The following is a 26,667-nucleotide window of genomic DNA, read 5'->3' as shown; positions in this document are numbered from 1 at the left end:
GACGTGGCCCCTGACGTGGCCCCTGACGTGGCCCCTGATGCTGTCAAGGACTCGCTACAGCCCCTGGATTTGATTAATTTCTGAGGATGTGTACAACCTACGCAACCATATGGCCCTAAAAGTGATAGATAAAAAAAATTAAAAATAGGATAAAATCCATATAAAAATTTTAAATTACATTGAATGAGTAAATACAATAAAAATAGATTGGAATAATATAGTAAAATAAAATAATATGTGATAAAATCAAGTAAAATACAGGATGGTATGACTTGAGTTTTTGTTAAAGGCCCTTGTGAATAAAAGCAGTTATCAATCTGGATTTAAAAAACTGTGATGGACGGAGCATTGCTGAGACCACCGGCAATTTTGGTACAAAGGACAAATATAAATCTCACCTAAGTGCTGTTGAGTGGTTTTGTTATGTTCAGGGAACAAACGAGCTGTGACAGCATCATCTGACCTGAAACAACAAATTCCCAAACTGAACCAAAAACCAGTCATTAAGAAATGAACCCATCAATCACCGTGTTATCTGTGACGCTGCTGCGACTCTGAACCGCTCAGGTGGAAAATGATTTGGACCCACGAACTGAAACGCAGCTTAAATCATGAATCGTCTCGTAAAACCTGAGAACACTGAGCGTGTTATGTAGCTGCAGCTGATGATAAGAGGTTACCGTCTCTGACCTGCATCAAAACAACATGTTAATGTTTCCTCAAACAGCTGCTCCACAGCAAATAACGCTCCATCATCATTTGGGACAAAACCTTGTTTTAGAGATAAGGTTTGCCGGGATGTGAACAACGAAATGCTGACAAACACACATCAGAGCCGCCCCCCCCGCATCGAGTGGCTCATGAATAAATTCATCAGTGATTCAGGCCTTTACTGAAAACTGTTTCCTGAGCATGTCGGAGCATAACAACAACACAGACTAGCTTTATATATTCAAATGACTCCGTCCATTTCATGCACAAATGCTTCCATCTAAGACTCACGGCGGTGGGAACTTTGAGCTTCTTTCAAACCCCCCAAAAAAAACTCGTACCTGAACAGAATCCTGAAGAGTTTGTTCATGTGTGTTTTGTTCAACGATGGCGTGCAGGGTTGATGAGGGCGTGTGTTTATTAAGTGTGCTTGAATGATGATGTTGGTTTACATTACGTCACCTGCTCCACCTCTTACATACATCTGTGATGTTTGGCCTCACCAGAGACACAGCTGGTGCATGTGTTGGCGTCGTCACCTGAACTTTAACCGCGTTACATGGTCTGTAGTCATTTAGTGTTTTTCAAAGTGATTTACGCTACAGATTTGCATTCACCATCAGGGGCGATCCGGGGGGGGGGGGGGGGTTCAGTAACTTATGCAAGGTCACTTCCACATGTGTAGTATTTTAGAGGAGACTGTAATTGAACCATCGACAATCTAGTTATAGAGACAAACACAATGAGGACAAAAGGAAACCTGAACACAACACTGATATCAGAAATAAAAGCCAAAGACTAGAACTGTCTGGAGCTGATGATCTCAGGTTATGTTCAGGCACAGGTTCGAAGAAGGGCCTGTACTGAAACGTTAGCTGTTGGGTAATTAAAAACTTTTCTGGAGCATCAACTGGTTTTATCGACATTTCTTGTCTTCTGGTTTTTGTCACTTCTGTCCAGCATCTGCTGCTTATAAAGTTTGGATGTGCGTAGCTTTGTATAATTTTTGAGGTACTCCAATCTGAACCCAAATGTATAAAACATAACTTTAACTTAGGACATATGTATCTGTGATCAAATATGTTGCAATATTCCAGTTCAAGAATTAATCTCACTGTGTCTCTGAAAAATTCCTCTCCAAAAAACAATCATGATCCATGATGAGTGTGGTGGCAATTTCTGTGAATCAAGCACAAAGTCAAACAGTTCTTTCTGCAAGTTTCATTCAGCATCTGCAGAGGGACTCACAGTACACATCACCTGAATGTGTCTGATGAGCAGAGAACAGGGGGGGATCTGTGTACTTATAACTCACAGCCCCCTCCCGTTGGGTGTGTAAAGGTATTCATTACCCTCCTGGTGTCTTAATCAGTGGTGGAGACATCCTACCTTCACGTTTCTGTGGACGACCCCTAGAGTGAGACCCCAAACATATGCCAGGAGACACCATGAGGCTTCAAGAGGCCATAGTTAAAGTCTCTGAGCAATAATGGTAAACCTAAAGTTGCCCTTTAAGATAAACAATTTGATCAGTTTTCCACATACACCTTTGCTCAGGTAATATCACATCCACGAGTGAACAATACAAACAATGAATGGAACCTCACTGGATAGCAGTGTGTTTTTTTCCACATCATTCACCCTTAAAGCCACAGGTAAAGTCAATACGAGGCAGTTAAAAGATGGCAAAAATAAAACATCCCATAAACTTTTGTATTTCTTTGTCTTTCCTTATCTTTTGAAAAGTAATGCTGGTACATAAGTCAACGCACTCGCAATCCCTCCTGCCGTCTGGTCGATCTCAGCATGCTCAGAGGAACAAGAGCCTGAGAGTGGATTAGAAAAGATTTCTTCCTCTGCCCTTTAACTAATAAAGCAGCCTTGTTTAGTTGTGGCAGCACAGCCTGACTCCAGGAGTTGATATTCACCCTGGACTCTCCACTGTGGATACAGACTCAGCCCAGCATGTCCTGGAGATGCTGCTCGACTCTAAATATTACGGCTGCTGCAGTCGGCTGTTAGAGACGGACAGGAGCACCACCACAACTCAAACTATCCCAGTGTGCTATATATGTTAGAGTCATAAACCCCATAAACACATGTCCATGTCCTGCTGTTCCTCATGTTGAAATAATTCAAATCCTGGTTAACGGGGTCACAGAAAAGTGACATTTGATTTGCATGAAACTGACAGAAAAATCGTTGAATGCGAGGATGTAACTGAAGGTCTCGACCTCATGCAGCTCTTAAAACTTCTTAAAAGTTATTTATAGGTCGACGCTTTCAAATGCTTTCAACTCTGATCTCCACAAACAGACCTGTGCATGTGAATATGAAGAATCTGTAGACGAGAGCTTTGGGAAGATATCGCCTCTCAGGTTTCTGTCTCTAGTTTGATCACGTCTGAGCGGCTTTGGTTGGCTGCAGCTGAACAGCGGAGAGAACAAGAGGTGGAACATATTGACAGAAATGCTTTTTAATCTATCAGCGTTCAGATAGGTGTTTATAGAGTTTAGCCAAAATGTTGTCTGGACATAAAACTCCAACAACTGTTCAACTCGTGCAATAAAATAAACTTTTGCAAGGCGAACGGAAGACGCCTTACACAACCAAGGTTATTATTATTATAATAATAATACACAGTCAGTCAGCGTTTACATAGGTTATTTTGATGTAACGTACGTCCTGGTCATAGAACAATCTTCTCTGCACTGAAAACTTTATAACATGAGCTGGGAAGTTTTTCTGAAACTTCATATTTGGGACACAGGACTAATCTTGGTACTCTCAGACAGTTTACTCGTGTTACTTGTTTTGATGGTGTGAATAGCGATTTTCCTGCTCAATTCTGTTTTAATTTGCAGCTGAATTAAAATAAAATATTCCAAAAGACTTTTAGATTTCATTGTGGGATTACTCGGCCCACTCCGGGAAAGTACGGGAGGAGAGAATGGCGTTTTAACACAGTCTTTATTAATGTCAGCCTGTAATCCGGCACACACAGATACTTGGGGTCTCTGGAACCCCCACACGTCCACACCTAGCCGTCTGTCCTGCTTCCGCATCAGAGGCCCAGCCTACTGCAAGAGACCAGAACCAGGTTACCAGCATGCTCTTATTGATTGCCTGATCACCTGATTCTGTACAGCTGTCCGATCACCGGCTGAGCCACTCCTCCCTGTCGTCCAGCAGTTGGCCACATCCCGCCGCCACATTCATATCTGCATTTCTGAGCATTTTACCCGCAGCGGTCACCAGGTTGATTTGCTTCAACCGTTTGTAAAACATGGATGGAACAGGAATTTCCGTCTACCCATTTGTTTATAGAGGGGGTTTGGGGTTTGGGATGTAATGGAGAGTTTTCCCTGCACAAAGAGAAGAACAGAGTATAACGGTGAATCTTTACACCTGTATATGTTCTGGCATTGGGTTTAGAGCAGAGCCTCCTGTTCTATCCTCTGCAAGTTGCATAGATTTGTTAATGAATAAGACAAAAACTTTTTGCTCGCACATTAATAATGAAGCTGCAGGAAAAGTACAAATCGTCTTCAGAGGGCACAGAGGACGGTGCGTCTGTGTGCAGAGCACCTTAGCGTGGCATCAAGCATGTAACACGTTTAGATGAACCAACGGCAGCCGTGATGATAAAGACACGAGCGGGGGCCGTCATTATAAATTTGGTTCATTGCTTGCAGAGGTACTGGCAGATGCTGCGGCTGAGTGTTAATGAAGGCACACTAGATTAACTCCAATTTGCATTTGGATGTACAAGCTCAAAGGAAGAGCCGCTGGCTCTGGCTTCTGACTGGACCACAGATCAGAGACTCGGCTTTGACAGCACCAGCTCGGCAGCAGAAATGTCCATGTTCACACAAGTTGATGAAAAATCTCTGAGATCGATGGAACATCTTGTGAATTCTGTTTGAATTAATTAAGTCCCAAACCGACATCATGCATGTGATATTTATAGCTCCTGGTTTAAAGATCGACACATTTAACTCCCATTGCTACCGAGGAACCACATGGAAAAACACTAATACTTCACTCTTTTTACTCATGCAAAGAATGTGTTGCTGTTATCTCCTTGACTTTAACTTCACAAAAAGCAGAGGTGGGAAGTACTAAAGTACAAAGACTAAGTTACTGTACTTTTTTAAGGTATGTGTATTTTACTTGAGTATTTTTAAGACATTTTACTTGCTACATTTTAAAATGGTCTAAAATACTAAATCACACTTTTCTAGTCTTGATGACACTCCAGTACAACCTCATTCCAGTACCATTCAATCATTCACACACACATTCATACAGTGCATCTGTGTGCAGCCCTTTCTCTATCACACATCACTCACGCACAGCCGTCGCTTTGGCACGTAGAACACGTGACTGGGATCGAACAACCGACCCTGTGGTTAGTGGACGATCCGCTCTCCCTGCTGAGCCACAAATCCTTGGATTTTCAAAACAGGCTTGTTACGTTCGTTTAACACGTTTGAGGAGAATTTTCCATTTTCGTCACCCATCGTGGAGATACAAGACAGATCTCAATCTAAATGGAAGATAACATAGAGAATACAATATCGTTGTGTGTCTATCAGTGCAGATCACGCACAACGCAGGTAACACAGTTTAAAAGCGATTCAAGACGAAACAGACAAGAGAGGGAGACTCAACCGTGCAGAAGAAGCATGTGTCCATGATGAGGAGGAGCAACATGGAAGAAACATCACTGACAACGTTTAAACATTCCCCATCCCTGGAAACAGCAAGACAAACACAACTGTCTGTAATTCTTCTTGAGTAAAGAATTTGTAAGCGCCTGCTGTAAATGAACAAATACAACCTGCTACCTCAGAATGATGGACTGACGTTGTCACATCCTTAAGCATTATCCATACACTAAGACAGATGTGAGAGCCAGTTGTTGTCGTCGTAAATCCCTGCGGACAACAGCAGCTTCTCCTGAGAGATAAAGAAGAAGAAAAACAGCTGACTGATGTCACACCGCCTACCATGTCGCCGTGAGCTTTTTAATGGCCCTGGACAAATACAGTAAATTGCCTGTTTGGATAAAGTGAGGCAGGAGTGTTGAATTTGCAGAATGTGTGAAGCTGCAGCGGTGAGAGGGCGGGAGACGCCGCTAATGATGATGGGAGAAAAAAGACAGAGGACAGGTACGCGCTGTCCCCCGCTGTGTCTGATGAAATACATACAAGTCCAGATTGTCTGTTTCATATCAATTATTTCCTGAATGAATGAAAAACATATTCATCACATGACTGCATCGCTGTCGCACTAATCACCAGATAGCAAGGTAGTTTTTAGTTCCTAGATTTATTCTTTACATGTGCTGAGTAAACATATAATATGTTGTTATTGTCAGAATAACTGTTTATCCAAGAGTCATTTACACACATGCACTAATCCGACTGCATGGATGAAGAACCAGTGCTGTCAAAAGGTCCAATGTATTGGTTTGCTGATAAAAATGACTTTAGTATTTGTCTTTATTTTTGCTGATATGCTCTCACATGAAATGAATATTTCATGTTTATATTTTATATTAAACTGTGATGACTGTCTTATTTCAAGGTCTATGTATTTGTGTTTTCTATTTTTATAGTTATTAATTTGTTTGTTATATTACTGTAATAATACTCCACTGACTTCCATGAAACCTTGTGGAGGGAGCGGACATGGTCCAAGGAAGAACTTGTTAAATTTTGGAATTGTTTTCCACTTTCTTTGACATAGCGAGATAGGGCGTTTGCTCTGGTGCACATATGCACTCATCACAACACCCTTCTAGATTATAATAAAGTTCATGTTTAATTTTAAATATCAAGCCTTAATGACATCTAAGGAATAATTGCCATCTGCATCAGCTGATATATCGTTTTTTTAGAATTTTTTTAGATGTTATAAAAATGGTATATTTCAGTATTTTGTCATTCAAACAGAAGTGGAATGTTGACATGGAGTTTCAGTGTTTAGATTTTGTCCAATCTACAATACTGAGAGCTAACCGGCGTTGGTTACTTCCTATCGCTGTTTATACTGAAATGATAGTTGTAAAGACAAGATAACATGGATCTTAATTTGGACCTGGACATCACTTATACCCTGGAAATGGGAATTTGTACAGAAGAGGTATAAAAGGTATAAATAATAAAATGAACAATGTCTGAATTCTATGTAGCTGCTTCAGGTTCATGCTTTGTGTCGTCCCCCTGTCTCATGGTCGTGTCCTATACTTGAACTGAACAAAGCCACAGTTGAGGTCATCACCAACCCCTGAGCTTTTCCTCCAAGAAGAAACATCTGTGGGCTGCAGTTTGTTTCACAGTGTTTACTTGACCTCACCCTCTAACCACAAACTATGTCTTATTCACCGAACAACACACACTCATGAAACCGGAATGAGAAACGCACACACTGCTAATATCTCCATGCATATTAAAACTCTACCCTGACAGAGCATATGCAGCTATCACTGTGAAGCCAATTTCCCAGGCGGCAGCTTAATGTTGCATCAATGGATTAATATTTTGGCGTTCTGCAGGAGCCTGGTTTGTTTGCTGCCTCTGAGGCTGCTGACTCCGGCAGACGGTTATTGATCAGGTTTGTGTTGTACCGGCCTGGGTGATTACTCTCTGACAGACTCCAAAACAAAGGGTTCATAACCACAGCCTGGAGTCAGACAGAGGAGCCTGCAGAGCGGCCCGGCTCCAGGTGGGATAAGCTTCGAAGAGAATAATTAATCACTGGGTTTGTTGGCTCAGATCAGGAGGAGGCTGCTGGTTTTGTAGCATTGTGTCGAGGCCATTTCAGCATCCGCCCTTAGAAACAAAATCCATCACAAGCTAAAATGCTACATGGCCTCAGTGAGTGGCTGTGAATATGGAGAACGTTTCCTCTTTCATTTCCACTCCTCACCCTGAATGTTCTTGCTTTATTTTAAGTTTGGTGAGTGGGTTCGATCTCCTGTGAGAAGAACTGACTGGGAGTCACAGGTTCAACAGTCAGAATCAGGTCCAGCATGTTAAAGAGTAAAGCTGAACTGTAGATCAGTTAAAAAGACTTAGAAGTTGTTAAAAACCAGAGTTTGTCTCCAATATTCAGCAGGAAACCTTTAAAATATGAAGAATTCTAAACAGAGTTTGGTGGATTTGGTACAGCAGCAGCTCTTCTGGTTCCAGAAGCAGGGTATCATGGGTAATATCCATTGTCCAGTATGAGTTGGACTACACGGAGCTCAACTGAATAAATCACCATGTGTGGCTGCAGAGGGCGCTGTTGCTCATTAAAAGTAACATCCTGCTGCTTTAATGTTTTCTAAAACAAGCCTCCATATGGGTTCACAGCTCTGAAAACAAGCTCACAGCCCAACAAAGTCACTTCTCATGCAGCAGCTGCCACCGTCTGCAATTAGCTGAGAACAATTTGTATGCGGCACAATATTCCAGGAGTAAGTATCCAAGTCTTTTTTCACTATGGAGCAGACATTAATGTGAGCTTGAACATAAATCACCTGAAAACAGATTAAAGGTGCTTTGGCTGTTGATCAAATCAAAGTGCACAAGTTGTATGTAAATAAATGCTTCAGGTATATAAAGTAAAATAAGTTAGAGTAAAATATTAAATTAAATATCATCTGCTCATCTTCATTCGTAGTAAAAAGCTGCCAGTGGTTATAAAGGTGGAAAAGCAGGAAGCAGCAGCCAAATCATTAAGACATTAAACTGAGTCTTACCATCGAGCTCCTCCACAGAGATGCTGGCCATCACGTCGCTGTCGCTGTCCGACAGCGAGCGGCTCAGGTAGTTCCCCTTGTAGAGCAGGCCGGCCGTCACATGGTGGAACGGCATCTTCTCCCTGAGACACACCAGGAGGAGACATTTACAGGTCAGGGAGGGAGGTTTTTGGGTGATTCATTCTGACCAATGAAGATGAACAAGAAGGGCTGTGAGTGTGTAAACGTCCGCCATGGTTAACTAACCCTAACCACAAACAAAAGTTTATTTCATTATTTTTAAAAATTCAAAGGTTTCTTCATTGGGTCACCCACTACACAAAATATAAAGCAAATTGGTTCGGTACTTACATAATGCTGCTAACAAACACCACTTATTACACATTATATATATTCCTAAATATGTGTATATATATATAAATCATCATAATCCACTAATTGTTCTCAAATCAAGGAATATGTTGAAAACAACAAAGATTCCTCAATCCCCACCATAATGTTTTGGGTTCTCCGACCTATACCACATCCAACCACAGGTTTGGTGGTTATCTGTTTTTTTGTGTCATCCTGCAGACTAACAGAGAAACTGATGCCCTACATTGCCATGTCAAAGAAAATGAAGAGAAATTCCTAGATCAGCCTGTTCATTTGGAAATACTCCAAAATGTAATGGTTTCTTCTTTGGGTCATGTCCAACCCTTTCACAACATTTCATGGAAATCAGCGCAGTAGATAACAAACAAAAGACAAATGCAAAGACAATCAAAAGCTCCACAAATTATACACGTCTAATTAATGTTATCAGACATTCAAATGAGCCACTAATCAAAAATAAAAGGAATGAATCCACTTAAGCCAAATAAAAAGCAACGTGGAAAATGTGAAACCCTGATCGGCTGCAGGGAGCTGGTTCATGCATTTGTGATACTGGTGGAGCGAAAACAAATCATCGTCTGAGGGGCGCAGCGTAAACAAGATCTATAAATGAAGCAGAACTCATTCTCTAAATGGGAAGTCACACAGGGAGGGAGACTGTATAACTAGAAGTAAATGTAGAAAGTGTGTGTGTGTGTGTGTGTGTGTGTGTGTGACTGAAGCAATCAATTATTCAATAAATTGAAGCCCAAGGGCACAGGAGGAGAAATAAGAGCACATAGAGGAGAGAGATTTCGGCGATTACTTCCTCCCCTCTAATTGGATTTCGTCTCGATGAGCACGTTGAAAAGGCAGAATTCAAAACACAGAACCTCTCTGAAGCAGCGGCCTGATCGGTATGTTTGTCTCTGTCATGAGCTGAACTTCACACGCTTCTGAAGAGCCGGTCCTAAAATTACAAAAAGCTTCCTTGAGAGCTTGGAGGCAAGTTATGAGATTGAACTTGTATTTAAACATAATGATGCTCTTTGGAAAGATGTGTGAGGTTTGGTTCTTTGGGTTTGTAATGATATATGTTTGTGTGCATATTCTACCAACTGGAAAGAGGATAAGAAAGAAGAGTTTGCAGTGTTCTGTTTCCATATGAAACCACATTTCATTTCACTACATCTAGATTTTTATTTGGATCTGCACCAAATTGCACACACTCATAAATAGCAGCCGCCTAATATAGATCCAGGACATAAATTAAATCCTAAATAAAATAAATGACGTTGGAAAACATATCTTTATCTAAGTTTTGAACCTGCAGGTCGTCTGCTGACTCACATACTGAAAACTTCTCCCTGCCTCTTTCTCGTTTGTCAGTTTAATAAGCGAGCACATCAAAATGTCCAGCCCTTCACCCGAAGCTCTCACGCAACTTCAGGATTATTCACTTCCTGAGTCATCAATTATTCAGTCATCTCTCTGCTGTTCTTACGAATGTTACAAACATCCTTCTTGTCCGCTCATTTCCTGTCATCGTTACGAGGAAAGTCGTATATTTCACACAGATGTCCTCTGTGCTCGGTTTACGTTGCTGCAGCCGACATGAAGGAATATTGATCAGAAGAATTTTTCATGCAAGGACACAATCTACACTCAAGTCATTGATATGATTCTCCAGCAGCAGCGTCTTGAGAGGAAATGGTTTTGGAAATGCAGTGGAGGGAGGAATGTTGTGCAGCTCAAACTTTTGGCTTTAAAAAGGCAGACGTCAGCTGCATGTGTGTATTACGTTTTCTGTGTGTGACCTCTCAGCGTGGAGGAGGCAGATTCAGCTGCTGTCCTGAGTTTTCCTTTTTTTTGAAAACACATACATCTCTTTTAATCCTAAGTATGATTTGTTTGATGTTTGCTTCGTCAAACACAGTCTGACGTGAGGAGTAATGAAGCATTTCCATAAAACACGGTGTTAGCGAATTAAAACAGCTGCTACAGTTGGAGCATTGATGAATAAATTGATTGGTCGGTCCAGTGAAAATGACTCGACAGCAAATCATTTCAGTGTTTGAGTAGAAAGCTGCACTGCTCTATTAATTTTTTCATATTAAAACCCAAGGGTCACAGTTTATCTTTTGGGCTAACCCTCAAACATTTCACTATATAATATACAATAGTTTATATTTGTTACTTTTATGTTTCCTGCACAGTCATGTTTTCTTTTAGTTCTACCACCGACCCACCCAGCCTCCACCTCAAGCAGCTTTATTCCCATTGATTTCAGTAACTCTCATATATCTTCAAGGGGAGATAAGAGAATTAGAAACCTCATTGATGTTTAGAGTCCCTCGATGTTTTTGTTCCAACACTGAATCTATCTCTATAACCTTTGGCTGCTTTGACGAAAACAAACAAAACACGCACCGCATCCCTGAACATCATCAATTAAGCGTGTTTACATGTTCTTTTCAGATCAAACTAAAAAAGCAACAAGGAGGTTGAAATCTGACACTGCCGGCAAACACACACAGATTCAGACGAGCACGGCACGGTCCAAGGTTTAGGTGAAAGGATCCATTGCTAGAAATGTAATATAAAATAATCCTAGTGATGTTTTCACTGGTGTGTTTTGTAAGAATTGTTTTCTTTACCCTAGAAAGGGCCCTTGATATTTAAATACTTTATATTTACCTCTCTACGGAGGCTGCCATGTTTTTTACACTAGCCCAAATTGGACAAACTAAACACCTTTCAAGTTTTTATGACAACTGAAGCTACCACAGGTTCTCTCTCATGTTTGGAAGTGGAGGGTGAGGTGAGGGGTATTCAGCTGCAACACGAAACTTTCCCACTAGATGTCACTTAATCCTACACACTGAACCTTTAACAGCAGAAAGCAAATTCAATTATTTTTACTGCAATTTTGTCCAACAGCATCTCAAGGACACCATGTTTATCAGTGCAGGAAATGGGGAAGGAGATAATGTGCTGCAACACCTATTGATCTTGTGCTAAGGGCCTGTTCTTGTGCTGCCATGATTAGTGCCTCTGTGCAGCCTTTCCAGGCACTCCTATGATTTCCAACCACTTATAATGTTTATGGTAGATTACATGACAGATGAAATACTAAAAATAGCAAAAACATCAGCATATAAACAAGCATCAGGAAGTGAAAAGGTCACTTTTCAAACATTTATAAAGTCTCACACTAAATAGGCTGTTCATAATTACAGCGCGACCCCTGGTACTCCACCCTGTCAGAGGACGGAGGAGAACAGAGCGGCATCATTACACTTGATTAAATTGATCAGGGTCTGAGCCGAGACCCTGAGGAACTGTAATCACTTAAATCAGGAGGTGATCACTGCTGCCGCCTCAACCACAACTGTTTTTACCCCCCCCCCCCCCCAAACAGCCATTCCCTACTTACTGACATGTATCAGTTGAAGAAAAGAAGAGCAGGGGATTATGGGATTTAATGCTCAGATTGACTGGCTGTTAAAAATGAGCCATGGAGATAAAATCAGTGGGTTGTACCTCAGCGTTTTACTGAGCAGGCTGCTGGGCCAAATTCTGAATCAACAAATCTTTAACAATACGTACAGAAATAGTTTTTCTTCTTACACCTCACTGTCAATAAATAATTTGTTGCTCTAATTAATTTGTTAGTCTATAAATTATTAAATGGTGAAATAAATAATCTCAGGGTCAAAATACACATTCGTACAACACTTTTTCTACCACACACCATTCGTGTCGGGGGAAATTTGGGTTCAGTATCTTTCCCAAAGTGCTGGAGGTGCCGGGAATCAAACCACCAAAACCAAAAAAGTAACTAATTCTCACTTATAGGCTATGACAGAGAATTAGGATCATGTTGGAGAAAAGAATTTGGAGGTTCTGAGAATAAAATTTGCTAAATATATTATTATTATAAATAATTATACGAGGATGGAGTTGTAATTGAGATGAATCTTTGCTTCTTCAGTGTGGCCCTAATAGTCTGTTGTAGGTAGACCCCCATCCATGAATGACCATCAAACATTTGTATTACTCCTTTTTACCTTTAATAGTATGACATGTGTGGCGGTCTTATAGCAGGGAGCCGAGCTGCTGCACTCAGACAACAACAGTTTAACAATGTGTACGATCACACATGTACGAGCAGATGAAACCCGTCGGTGTTTTATGGGATAGTAACTCAGATTTTACGCCACACTTGAGGCCATGAGCTGATGCTGTTATCCAAATGGACTCTCCGGGACTCAGTGTTTGGCTCAGGAACGCATTGAACAGACGAGTGTTGATGGCTGCACTCGCTCTGATTGGACACGTGGCTTTTAGTCACAGGGACAAACAAGTTGCCACTGTGACGTCTCCGGAGCTTTAGATGTAAATCCAGATGTATTTCCACGCCACAATAAACCGATAACAAGTATATTTCTTTCTTATAGTCAGGTGACGGGAAATGATGGGTAAGTTTGACATCTGAGTAACATGTGACCACAGATAACGTTCAGAAATATGGAATGTCTGAGAAGTATGTTTTTGGTTTGTCGGTTTGTCTGGAGGTTTAGAACTCATTTTAGGAGCTGATATCTTTCGTGCAATTGGTGCAGTGATTGAATTTAAGGCGAATGTGGGGTCCCTCTAGCTCGAGCCACTCTACACCTTGCATGTAAAGAAAATAATAAAAACATTTGATCACAGACTATGAAATATTTCAAATCCTGCTTTTCCCTGCAAAGCACTTAACACAACCTGATCCACCTGAGAGACACAGTTCAAAGAAAGGAAGGAAGAAAAAGCTCTGCACACTAACAAGCAACAGCGTCTTTAACCTGAAGAAAATGATCTGATTCATTACAACCTCTGAACACCTTGAGTGATCCTGAGCAACGTCTCGGGGCAGCGGCTCATCTCTCTTTTATCTGACGGATCACAGTGATTAAAGCAGTAAAATGTTGCATGTGGGGCGGCTGCATACATCACTGGGTTTAGTGATGATGATCAGTCAGAGTAAAAACCATTCGCAGCATAAATTCAAAGTGTATTTCCACTCATTCACAATAAAACCATTTCAAGGCTACATAAACTATTACTGCATCATTATAGAGCTTTTAAGTCTTCGCAGTGCTGTGAAGACCAGGTCACAGCCGACCTGAACCCAATTACAGCACAGACATAAATAAACCTCCGCTAAACTTGTGTGCATGGGAAACACTCTACATGCTGCGACACTTCAAGGATAAGACAAAGATGACTAATCAAAAACACTCAGGAAGACATGGCGTCTTGCGTTGCCATTAAAATGCCATTAAAATGCCGCCTGTCCTCAAAACAACATGGATTTGTGATGCACCTTAATGCAACACATGGAGGTGAGGGTACGAGATCAGGAAACTGAGATGTGGGCAAGTAATCAACCCTGAACCTGACACCCAGTAAAACAAACCAAATTTTGCACACTCGGAAATATCAATTATCTTAACGTGTCCCATTTCTTTCATCAAGATCCATAAATAACTCTGCATCACGTTCATCACGAGTTGTGAAGTCGTTTGCGAATTTGTTGTGTGGAGGCTGTAAACAAAATGTGTTGAATTTGTGTTTTTAAGGCGTTTAAACAACACAGACACCTCGATGTTTACATGATAACAAATAGCAAAGAGAAGGATCATAGAAAAGTAAAAAGAAGCATATAAATGATTTGTAACAATCATAAAAACATCTGTATTGTGTAGTTAGTGTTGTTCGGTGCTTGTGAGAGACGGACAAACAGCAAGTGACAGAAGTAACATTTCACAAAACTACTACTTAGAGCAATCTGGCAACTCAAACAATATTTTCGACAGCTTTCGAGTTGATTTGAGGCGACGATCACATGAATTCTCAGAGTCGTTAACTAATATTTATGATGATTCTGGACCCACATGAACAGACAACTGCTCCCTGGGAATTTGGTGAAAAACTTGTCAACGCCCATATATGGCGGAAATCACTGCAATAGCTTTTGCATAATCCTTCTGACAAACAAACAAAACCACCCAACAAAGAAACGGACAGGGACGAAACCTAACTAGCTTGGACATCATTAGTGTCGGTAATCCAAAATAGAATATTCCTGTTTCTTATTGTCCGCATTTGAAAACCATAAAACAGCAATTCATTGTTGTTTGGATTTCATAAATGAATCAAAATGTTAATGTATCATCAAAATTGTCCAGAAAAAGAAAACATCTCAGAGACAAATTACAATGTGTCTGACATTTCCATGATTCTTCCAGCACGTCGATCTTCTGTGATATAACATGTCAGTCAGACCTTTGAGTTTAAACCTCTCTGACTTTAATGTCTGAGTTCCAAACCCCTCGCCCTTTCTACGAAGAGAAAACTCCTTGACCCACGAGCGGCATCAAAACACCAAACCAGCCCTCAGCTCGGCTCCTGACTCTTTGAAGAGAGCGAGAAGGAAAGAGCTCAGATTTATTCAAAGCTTTCTGCATGACAAGGAGGCCAGATGGCAATATCTCACATCGCACCCCGCAGCACAACAGCCAATAGCAATGGGCCGATACAGAGGGGGGCACAAGCAGAACATTGTGTACCGGCGACAGACCCTCCGGCCAAATAATCAAAAATGTACACCAGGAAAATTAACCAGTAGGTTATCAGCAGAACAGAGGGGAGGTTAAAAGCTCCTGCTCTGTGTTGCTGCACGTTTACTTTCTGATCACATCCTTATCAGAGAGAACAGAGGACTACATCTGTGTGACGTCGCAGGGGGAGGAGTGGTCACATTAGAAAGTTAATTAAAAAGTTTCCACTCGAACTAAAAGATGAAGCAGCAAGTTTTCAGCCTCACTGGTTTCTCCAGCACGTACAGAGGAAATTCGAAACAGGGGGCTGGTGATGAAAACACACACATGAGGAAATGATGATTTCTATGGAATCTGTGAACTTTACATCAAATCCGAGGTGAAGTATTCTGATCATACTTCAGTTTTATTGTCAGTCTCACACAACTGATGAATCTGTGCACATTTCATAGTCATCACTCTGCAGCAGCAAACACACAAATAAGATGCTAAAAGGCGTGAGTGTAAAAACAGGGCAGGTCATTATCAAGATGCATTCATTACCAACTGATGCCTTCTGTCGCTCTGCTGTGAATAAAGAGGTGAAATTATTACTGAGGATCAACCAGACACATGCATGAAGCTTCTGTCGCTGCAATTAAAGGTTAAATGTCTTTCCCAGTTGATGAAATGTGCAGCAGAGGCACTTGAGTGCTTGGAAACCCATCAGCTGGGTGGCAAAGGTAATTCATCAAACCATCACTGCTGAACAGGAGTCAAACGTCCACCAAACTGTCCCACAGAAGTCTCCCTGTCTCACTGCAGCTACAGACCCCGTCTCTGTCTCTCCCAGGCTGATCCTTACCCGCACTGGTTGCCGGGATTGTACTCGGCAGGATACTGCAGCACAACAGGCTCCCTGACCGGACTCTCCATCACGTCCTCCGTCCCGTCCCTCAGGCACGGGTTCCCTGGCAAGTCTCCGTTTACCTCCGAGTGCGTCCCCGGCGGAGGACCGGAGGGCTCCAGCGTCTGGGGATCGGGCTCAGTGACCTCCTCCTCCATCAGACTCTCAGATGCAGCCTCCAGCAGCAGACGGCCTGTCCACACACCACTGAGACGGGCTGCCTCCACAGTTTGGGCTTGTCCCAGAGCAGCAGCATCAGTTCCCAGAAATCCCTTGTTTAATATTTGAGCAGTGAGAGCAGCAGGTACGACAGCTCCTCTCATGCTCTCCCTCCTCGGCTCCTCACTCACTCCCTATCTCTATCTCTCCCCCGACTCTCTCTCTTCCCTCCTTCGCCGGCTCACTCTCTCCCCAGCACAAGCATTCCTCCACATGGGGAGACAGAGTGGAAGGCTCATTAGTGAGTCCCAGTGACAGACTCAGCCCTGCCTGCAGCCACGCTCGCAAAACACACAGGGAGGAGAAGATAGATGGGGTGGGGGGGGGGGGGGGGGACAGGAGGGAGGGAGACAAGATGGGATAGGAGGAGAGAGGCAGAGGAGACAGAAGGAGAGACGGGGCGTAGACAGACAGTCCTGCCAAAAGAAAAGGACATGGGAGAAAGGAGGAAGCAAGACTGACAGATGAGGTGAAAGAACAAGAGAGAGTGTTGGTGAGTGTGTGTGAAGCATCCACCCACACACACACACACACACACACACACACTGAGGACAGAGGACATTACCTCGAATAACATTGATTACCTGTAAACGTATTACCTTATCCAAACCTTAACCTAAACCTTAAAATATGTCTTGACCTTAAAATGTGATCATTTATGAAATGGGGATTTGTTTTTTGTCCCCATAATGTGAATGAGAAACAGATTTAGGTCCCCACAACGTACCGGGACCACACACACACAGTATCCTTATCATGACTTTGACCTCCATTCACTGTGGACAACCTAAAGACATTACTCCTAACTTCACTCATGACAATATCATGTTATATACTCAACCTACATAACCACAATTCACATCTTAACTAACCATAACCAGGAACTTAGAAATAAGGTTTTGCCTCAATAGGACTTTGGTCCCCATGAGGTGTACTGGTCAGTGTTTATACTGGGACCGGTGGTGAAGAGGTGACAACAATGAGTCCACACACGCACGCACACAAACACTTTGTGAATTGTAGTGAGCTCTCATGCAACAAAACAACGTGCGCCACCATGTGGAGCTCGAGCGCGCATTGGATGCTGCGTAACTTGGAGGATGGATGGTGATGATGGGTGGCTGAACAGTGTCACAGCTCCACGACATCAGCCCCCCCCCCCCAAACACGCACACGCAGTTCACACGCCCGTGAACTGCGTGTCATGGGTGTGAAAGGAACTGGAACAGCGACCATCATCATCATCAAGATGCGTAAACGCTCCAGTAAAGAAAAACACTGCGCTCACATCCTCTGATTTCTTATGATTTACTGGCGTCATTTCAAATGGAATACACAGAATTATATCTGTCACGTCATGTTTGAAATTCTTGATATTCATCATTTAACATCTTAAGCAGGTCAAAAGTCAATAACTCATTAAAAAACTTGAGGGGGATTTCTCACTTTTGGCGAAGCTCATTACGCATAAAAGTAAATTATGAATGTGACTTATTTCTTACACACACTGTGCAAAGTTTACCATCAGCATATATGAGAATTATCAGTATTATTATTATCATTATTAGTGGACACTGATCCAAACAACAGGTGCCTGACAGAAAAAGTCTCATTCCTCGGAGCTTACCTCTGAGGGTGTTAAGTGTGAGCAGGTGATCAGTCAAATCCGATAATCGATCCCAGCGGTAGAATCCAGTTTACAGACTCCGGGGGTTTGAATCCTCAACCAGCCTCGAGGATCGATCCGGTTCCTTTCTTGTGTTATTGGTGAATAATTCCTTTATTCCGGGGATTCAGAGCAGCCGTTTATTCCCATGGTAATAATAATACAAAAGATGGAAATGTCACTCTTGTTTTTTTGTCCTCGAGCCGCTCGAGTTCCACTTTTCACCAACTCTCATCAATTCTTCTGTTTTTATTTCCTCTCTCGCTCCTGCTTGTATCCGAGGATAATTACGCACGGAGGAGAATCCCGCTCAGGGCTGGATTCACTGCTCAGCTCCGACGACTCAAAGTAAATATCCATGCACAACAAACACACACACGCGCGCTCATACGTGTAGATTGCGGGTAAGATTGATTAGAGGAGCGCGTGGCCGGAGGAGACGCTCCAACCCAAACCAATGCGCAACCAGACTGAGCGCGCTGATTGGCTAATTTCAAACTTGTTCGTCGTTTTATTTCGTCGTTTATATCCGGAGGGAAACACGTGTAGAGTCGAACTCTGTTCACATGACACGCTCAACCCGTCACTGATTTTATTTCCATCCTCTGAGAGAATTTTAATAAATGTAGGTGAAGAAAAATTTAATAAGATGATGAGTTCCCGGACCTTCAAAGTAAAAGCCCTCACTGGCCACCACCATGACAAATCATCATTGTTATTATTCCAGTAATCATGACTTGACTAATTCTACGACAGCAAAGCTCATTTATAAATGTTTTGTTTGATTTATTTGCTCTTCAGTCTCAGACAGTTTTGTTCGATCCTCCAGTTTCCAGTGTCCTTATTGTGTTTTCCTAAACTTCACAAAAACAATGATTTTTATTTTACCCATGGCACCACTTTCTATTTAGAGACGTTTTGAGTAGCAATTACCTGTTTTATTCTGATAAATCAATCTTCTTCTTCTTTCGGCTGCTCTCTTTTCGGGGTCACCACAGCGGATCATCTGCCAATATATCCACTACCCCTCCTATTTGTGATCCGCATGTTTGTTTTGGCACAAGTTTTACACCGGATGCCCTTCCTGACACAACCCTCACCATTTATCTGGGCTTGGGACCGGCACTAGAACTACCCAAAAGTGTATCCCTAGTGGCTGGTTTATTCTGATAAATCAATGTTGGATGTAAAAGTGTATGACAAAGAACAAGAACAGGAAAGAAAGAATTTTTATTGGTTTGATTATTGGTTTGTGTTTGCTTCATATTCAGATTTACAAATTCCGATGGCAAACAATTCACACTCTAATGGTGTCTACCTTGGTTCTGTCGAATAAATAAATAAAATAATAGTAATTATAATAGTAATAATTGAAATCACATAAAAGACATGACAACATGTAATGAACATAAAAATAAAATAAGAATCTGCCCACTGAATAATACAAATAAATTAGGGTTAACGATGACTATAAATGAAGTTGGTAATGAAACATGAAAACAAGTAAAATATAACATTAGAAACAGGAAGAAAAGTAATGTGGATAAATGTGAGACATGGCAGAAACAAGGATAATGAAGCTGAGGTAATAACTTTTTTCACTATTTCAATGTCCTGCTTCACTAAAATACACTTAAATTCTTTTCAACCTGCCAAAATGTTGAAAATCTAAACGTCCTGTAAATAATCTCAAAGCTCATGTAAGCGGTTCATTTCTCCTGACGGCTGTAAGTTTGATTGCGGAGCTCCTTATGCTCTCCCACTCTCTTCCTCTATTTCACTTCCTGTCAGTGTAATCAAAACCAATGTCTTATGTATAATATGTATATATATTGTAACTTCAACGGAGGTCTTAATCTGAAGTAAGGTGCCCACTGGGAATGTAAGAGGAAGGGACATGTTTACTGTCACAGTTAGGTCAATTACATTTCACATTTGAAGGCTTTTAGAAGGTTTTCACTCAGAGTGACTTGGTGCGAGTCAGCAGGAAGGACTATACTCGTTTTGGTCATTTTATCTTCCCTGTGAGGGGTGAAGGAATGGAGATTTTCTGCCGCACACCTGCTGAACTCACATTTTAAGTCAGTTCACCGTCCACTGCATTAAACCAAAACAGTGGCTCGCTGTAAATAAATGAAGATATTTTTCTCTAAATCAGGAGGTCTGGGAACGTGTGCTGCATCTTTACTCAAATGGACGTTTGGGTCGTTTACAGACAATAACATACGATACAATATTAAACACAGTAGAGAATCATAAAAACACAATAACAAAATGACTAAGTGCATCAATGAATGAAACAGACAAGAAAAGAGAAACAAACACGTCGGTTTTGATGTTGAAAGACATATTGTATCTCACTGTGACTGACATGACACCTGACTCACTCAGACCTGCATGGTTATTACAAGCAGATTGATTTGGACACTCATGTTATATATATATACACACAATTAAACAAACACATATACATAAGTATATAAATAATTTTGTTGGGAGCAAACCGTATCTTTTTAGTCCAGATTCTGTTCAACACGTCAGTTTGAGGTTTAAATGCATCACTTTTGAGATATTGTGTTTAAATTTGACCAGTAATTGTACAGTAGATATGAATTATATTCATTAGATATATATATTAGAATTAAATCTTTAATCGGCCACTGAAAGTGTTTACATACAGTAGTGTACTACTGTACTATGTATTTTTCTCAGGCTGTGGCTGTTTGAACGTCTCTGAACATGAGTAAAACATCAATTGAAACCTGATTACCTCAGTTTGTTAATGGCTGTAATGACATGTTTCACACAGGAGTGTGATTAAAATGCACATGAGCAGAGTTAGTTAATGAGACGCCACCGTAGAGAAATTACTGAATAAGCCAGAGAGGGAACTTTGAAATAAACTGCAGTCTTTGCATTTTTATCATTTTTTGGGTTTATCGAGTGCCTCATGCAGGGAACACTGTGAGCCATTTTCCTTTCAGACACACACACACACACACACACACACACACACACACACACACACACTCACACACACACACAATCTGTGCTCAGTTCCCTCACCAGTTCAGCCTCGGAAAGCTCGCCATGAGGTGTGTGTATGTGCATGTGTGAGTGTGACTGCATGTCTCTGAGTGTCGGACTGTGTGTGTGTGTGTGTGTGTGTGTGTGTGTGTGTTCTCAAAGGAGTGAGTCACAGTGTCTCTGCTCCTGCTTTGGCTTCATCAGACTTTTTAAAAGGGGAATCTAATGAGTCAATACGTCTGTTCTGGATTCGCTGCAGTGAAATTAAAATTCATTCAAATCATTCAAATAAAATGAAGTCCAGGCAAAGTAAAGAACTATCAGTTAGCATGAAGATAAAAATTCTATCTGATAAATGAATTGCCTAAGTTCACGATGTAATGTTATTCTTCTCCAGGGACGATAATTACACAGAAAGATAACATCAAATTAGACTTATCAGTTCAAGGTGATTGGACATTGAAACTACAATAATTAACCAATGCCAAGCAATGAAAAATGTATTATGGTTGGAACAGAGTAATATCTTAAAAAAACCTGTGAGTAAATCTCATCGGCCACTTTGTAAATACATTTTCAGACACACACACAAATATGCACATTTGAATAATAACATACAGAGCATTTACAGATGTTTTATGGACAGAGATAAATATATTTCCTTGAGGCGCCCTTTCAGTTGTGACCGAGGGACACCGTGAAATGAATTTATATCCTGCTGCTGTTTCATCTTGATACAGACAGAGGGAACCGAAATAAAACTGAGATGAAAAATTAAGAGCAAGACGACAAACTGTCAGGGATCAGTTGTGCAGACGGAGACGTTCAGGACCAAAGATGACAAACGTCTCCTGTTTGCAGAATTTCACCCACTTCTTCATCAAGTCATAAAATGGTCCAGATAGAAAGAAAAAGAGGATCGGCATCAGCTATTTAATGAATCAGCATTCACATGTAGCCAGCTGTTATTTAAAGGTACAGTGTGTAGAATTTGTGATATCTAGTGTTGAAATTGCATGTTGCAGCTGAACACCCCTCACCTCACCCTCTCCTTCCAAACATGAAAAAGAACCTGTGGTAGCTTCAGTTGTCATAAAAACTCAAAAGGTGTTTAGTTTGTTCAGTCTGGACTAATGTAAAAAACATGGTGGTCTCAGTAGAGAGGGTCCCCTTGATGTAAATATAAAGTATTTAAATATAAATTTTCTGGGGTAAAGAAAACTACAATTCATACAATTTAGATGAAACGAACTAGTGAAAACATCATGAGGATTATTCTACATTAAGTTTCTGCCAATAGATCCCTTTCACCTAAATCTTACACACTGGACCTTTAAGATGAGCCGAACTTTCATCTGGACCGAAAACACCTTCACTAAGAATCACTGTCTGTGTTTGTGTGGGGAAACATTCGACTCGGCCATTGCTCTCAGAGGCTAATTCATCGACAGACGATGGCCGAGAGAGAGATTTAATTTAAATGCCTAAGGATTGATTTAATGATGTTTAGTAGAAATATACCTGGTTTATTGTGCATCTTAACAAAACAAAAACAAAAATCCCTGCACTCAGGGATTTTCTCAATCAAAAATACAGCTGCAGGAATTCTTGCTTCTCACTCCTGCAATCAACTCACTCAGTTCTGTGAGTAAGAGCTGTGCATTTACGTTTCTGTCTGGTGACCTTCATACGAGTGGTATTTCCTTTTCAACATGCTGCAGGAGCTCAGAGTGAGCTTGTGAGAAAATGTCACCGACCTCATCTCTGTTCTATAACACTCATGATCCAGGCTGAAATATTTCACATGATGGTATCTCACAGTATCTGCTGTCACCATCAGGAGGCTGCACTATACACGCTGACATTTCCTTTACTTTCATCACCTGCTCACAATCACGCTCCTGATATTGGGTCCATCACATTTCTGCCAAGCCCGCTGCCCACCGACGTACAGAACAGTTTCTCCACAAAACAACGGAATGTGATGCAGCCGTGTACTGTGCCTGATGACGCGGTTAACAACGTGACTAGAGCTGCACAGTGAGGAAAAACACATATGAAAACTCTCATGATCACTGAAATCACAGCTCGTTTTGTGATTGAATCCTCTCCACCGCACGTTAAGGAAAACAAAACAAAACCAATGGCGTGCATCTCGCTGATCCCAGAGAAACTTCATCACGGCAGCAACCGAGACAGTGATGCAGGTTAACGTGCAGCGCTGAAGATTAAAGACTCGTCAGATTCATTATGCAAAACCTCTGCTTCCACTAAAGTGAAATTAATGTTCTTATACTGAAAAACAAGTGCAGATGAATAATGGTCTATTTACACAAATGAAAAACACATATTCATCAACGGTTGCTGACAATATGAAGCAAACTTACCAATCAAAGCAGCATCAGTTCATATTTACAGTCAGTTTCTTTTATGGCACAATTAACAAATTACTATTTGTATTTCTTGCAGGCTACGTTCTCGACCACAGGAAGGATTTTCTGTTGTTTAGTCTTTTTCCCTCTGTTCTGTATTAAGCTCTGAATGCTGCTTTTATCCAGTCTGAATAAAACCCTTTGGGCTGCTGCCAATCTATAGAGCGAAGCAAACACAGAGCTCAGCATGTTTCAGGGAAAGGTTAGCAAGTGTACAGGTAATTCCCACATGTCTCTCATCAGCCTTCCATCTGTAGCATAACGTGCACAAGCGTGGATACTGCAGGAACTGAATTGTATTGCATAATAGTTGGACTAAATTATGTAGTTATGCAAGAAATTATGTAAAGCGACAGGTCTATTATGACGGCACATTCTGTTATTTTATGGAAAAGATCTGAGGTTTCTGCTTGGCCTCCTGTCTGAGATCCATATACTCAATCACGTAATCTGTGCCAAACAAGCAGCAGGGTAAATAAAGTGGTAAATGAGACTCAGCCCAAACCTATGTGACTTTTAACGGCTGGTGCTGGGTTGTATTTCTTTGGAGGACATCCCCGAGCAGACACACAACGCACAGGAGGGACTACATATCCCTTCTGTCTTGGGTGGGATCCCCAGGAGGGGCTGGAGAACGGGGCTATAGTTTACATATATTTACAGGTGATGAAACATGAGTGGACGCCCTCATGCGTGTGACGAGGTTATACAGAGGTGAACATTATTGTGCTCTAATTGACAAGAGCAGCAGGAAAAAGACTCATCAATAGTGTAAAATCAGTACATCTCTGCTGCTGGATACAGATGTGTGTGACTCCAGAGCTTTATAAATGACTGATTCACACAAAGACCTGACAAACCATCCATCAACTTATTGTTACGCTTCTGATTCAGTCCATCACATGGATGTTAAGTCCGATATTCACTCTCCTGTAGCTCTGGTTCAGCTCCAGAGAGAATGATCAGGATCTAGCTGCTCAATGATCCATCGTGTTCACCGTGCACTTGGTTTTACTCTGTCTGCTGATTGGTTCGGCTGCTGGAGAGGGGGACGATGAAAATGGACTGAACCAATATCCCAACAACCCTTTGGAAAAGTGTGCATGTGCTCAGGGACCTGCAGCAAAATACTTTTGTCTTAATGTCTTGGTTTTTTTTTAGAAATATTTGAGTATGAATATGATTTTGAAAATGTTGCACAATTCTGAAATAGCTTGAACGTTAGAGCTAAATGATTTGATTTTATCACATCTTACAATGATCTTATTTATACAGACATTGATGCTTCCTGTCAGCAACTGCGAGGGAGGGTGTCCTTCTGTCCACGACCAGGATGACGCAGCCACGACTGAACACGAGAACATTTTACAACTTGATCAACAATCAAGGATATTTTTCTCTGGAGGTTTGTGTGGTTGTATGTGGCTTTGTTGTAGATTCATGTTCATTCATGTGAACACCTAAAAGACGCATGCATGTCAGAAAGACCTTAAATGTCAAAGTAACGAATATCATCTTTAAAAAAAAAGTATCTTGTCGAAGGAAACATTAGGGATTGAACCATCAACCTTCTTGTTTGTGGACAATGCTCTGTACCTCCTGAACCACGTACAGTACATACAGTGATGGATGCAGTGTGCATGTGTGTGCCGGGGTCTGTGGCCACGTTATGTTCAGACCTGTGGTCACGATGATCCGTCCATGGACCAAACCCTGTATTAAACATGCTGTAAAACCAATGAGCTCAATGTGGCTACAAGTGATGATCTGAGTATTCATTCACTGGATTCATGTTTGTCGGAGCTTCAAACTGATCTTATTATAATAACCAACCTGTGTAATACAAGCGGCATCATCAGCTCTCTGTTTGTCTCACTTTGGAACTGGTGTGACTGGTCTGGATTTCTGTCGCCCTGTGTGACGGAGAACGGCGGGGATTCAGCTCACGGACAGACCGGGCTCTTCGCCTGCTGACCTGCTTGGAGCTTCATTCATCAATTACACACTCTGATCCTTCTCGGGCTAACTAATCCCAGCATTCATTGTGTTTTGGTGTTGTATCAAGCTTCAACTCAACCCAACAGCAAACGGTAGACATCTCAAAAAAGAAACCAAGGGGAATTTGAACTTTCTAAGCAGCTGTGTTGCTAGGAAACAGCGGTAAGGGTAGGAAGTGGTGACCCCATCGCGGAAATCCTCTGTAGGCCAGACATCTCATTTCTGTTGAAATAAAAGGAATCATCTTTGGGACAGCTGAGACTGACTCACATGGGTTGTATATATTGGCCGGACCTCGACACCAGGGCTCTGTCCCCTGATCGACTCCAAATGTGTGGAGCGGAGACGTGTCGTCCATCTTCATCTACAGTCTATGTCTGTTGCTACCAAGCCTCTCGTTAATATCTTAAGATTTACTGCAAACACAGAGCAAATCCTGACTGTGTGTGTGCGATAGAAACAGAAGCTGACAGATAAATCACCTCGTTTTCTGCTTTAAGATCTTGTAACTTCTTGTAAGTTGCATATAAAAATAACTAATCAAGAGAAGCTACGAGGTTCATGAAGTCCTTAAACTTTAACGTGATCTTTTAATTGTGTTTGATGAAGTAGAAGCTTTCTGTGGACTGTTTATTCGACGAGCAGTGAAACAGACCATATGACAGCTGAGCCTCGGGAAAGAAAGAACGATCCAGGATACACAGCAGGCAATTAGCACATACCTCCCCTAATCGCTGAGCACCCCACATGCATTTCAGCACTCATTATTGAGACAGATTTTCTATGATTCATCACACTGCTGTGTGACTTGCCAGTCAGTTTGTCAAGCGAGAATCCATTTCACCATTAGAATGCAAATCCCCCTTCAAGAATAAAGCATCAGTGTGCAGGGCGATGCCTTCGTTAAGCGGCCGTTTGGTTAATTGAGTCGCTTTGTTTAAAGAGCAGATTAGCATGTGAGCTAATCAAGGTCAGTGCCCACAAACACCCGGCTCAAACAGAGGCAGAAAACAATG

At 41.5% G+C, this 26,667-nt stretch overlaps 1 protein-coding gene across 2 annotated transcripts in view; it reads right to left on the bottom strand.

Annotated features, from left to right (window-relative positions):
* Positions 1-18,655, bottom strand: part of caln1 (calneuron 1) — a 54,271-nt gene extending 35,616 nt beyond the window's left edge. The window contains exons 1-2 of one of the 2 annotated variants that reach the window (XM_020088017.2): positions 18,156-18,655; positions 8,465-8,586 (exon numbers count right to left, since the gene is read on the bottom strand). In XM_020088017.2, the coding sequence (XP_019943576.1) occupies positions 8,465-8,579 (115 nt within the window). In that variant the 5' untranslated portion in view covers positions 8,580-8,586; positions 18,156-18,655. Of the gene's footprint in view, positions 1-8,464; positions 8,587-16,267; positions 16,794-18,155 lie in introns of those variants that run through there. The other variant, XM_020088016.2, reaches the window with a different exon arrangement.
* Positions 18,656-26,667: the final 8,012 nt, after the last annotated feature.

This window comes from Paralichthys olivaceus, chromosome 11 (assembly GCF_024713975.1).
Source record: "Paralichthys olivaceus isolate ysfri-2021 chromosome 11, ASM2471397v2, whole genome shotgun sequence".
Classification (NCBI taxonomy): domain Eukaryota; kingdom Metazoa; phylum Chordata; class Actinopteri; order Pleuronectiformes; family Paralichthyidae; genus Paralichthys; species Paralichthys olivaceus.
Note: the sequence above shows the minus strand (reverse complement) of the source record. Positions and strands in the feature narration are given on the sequence as shown.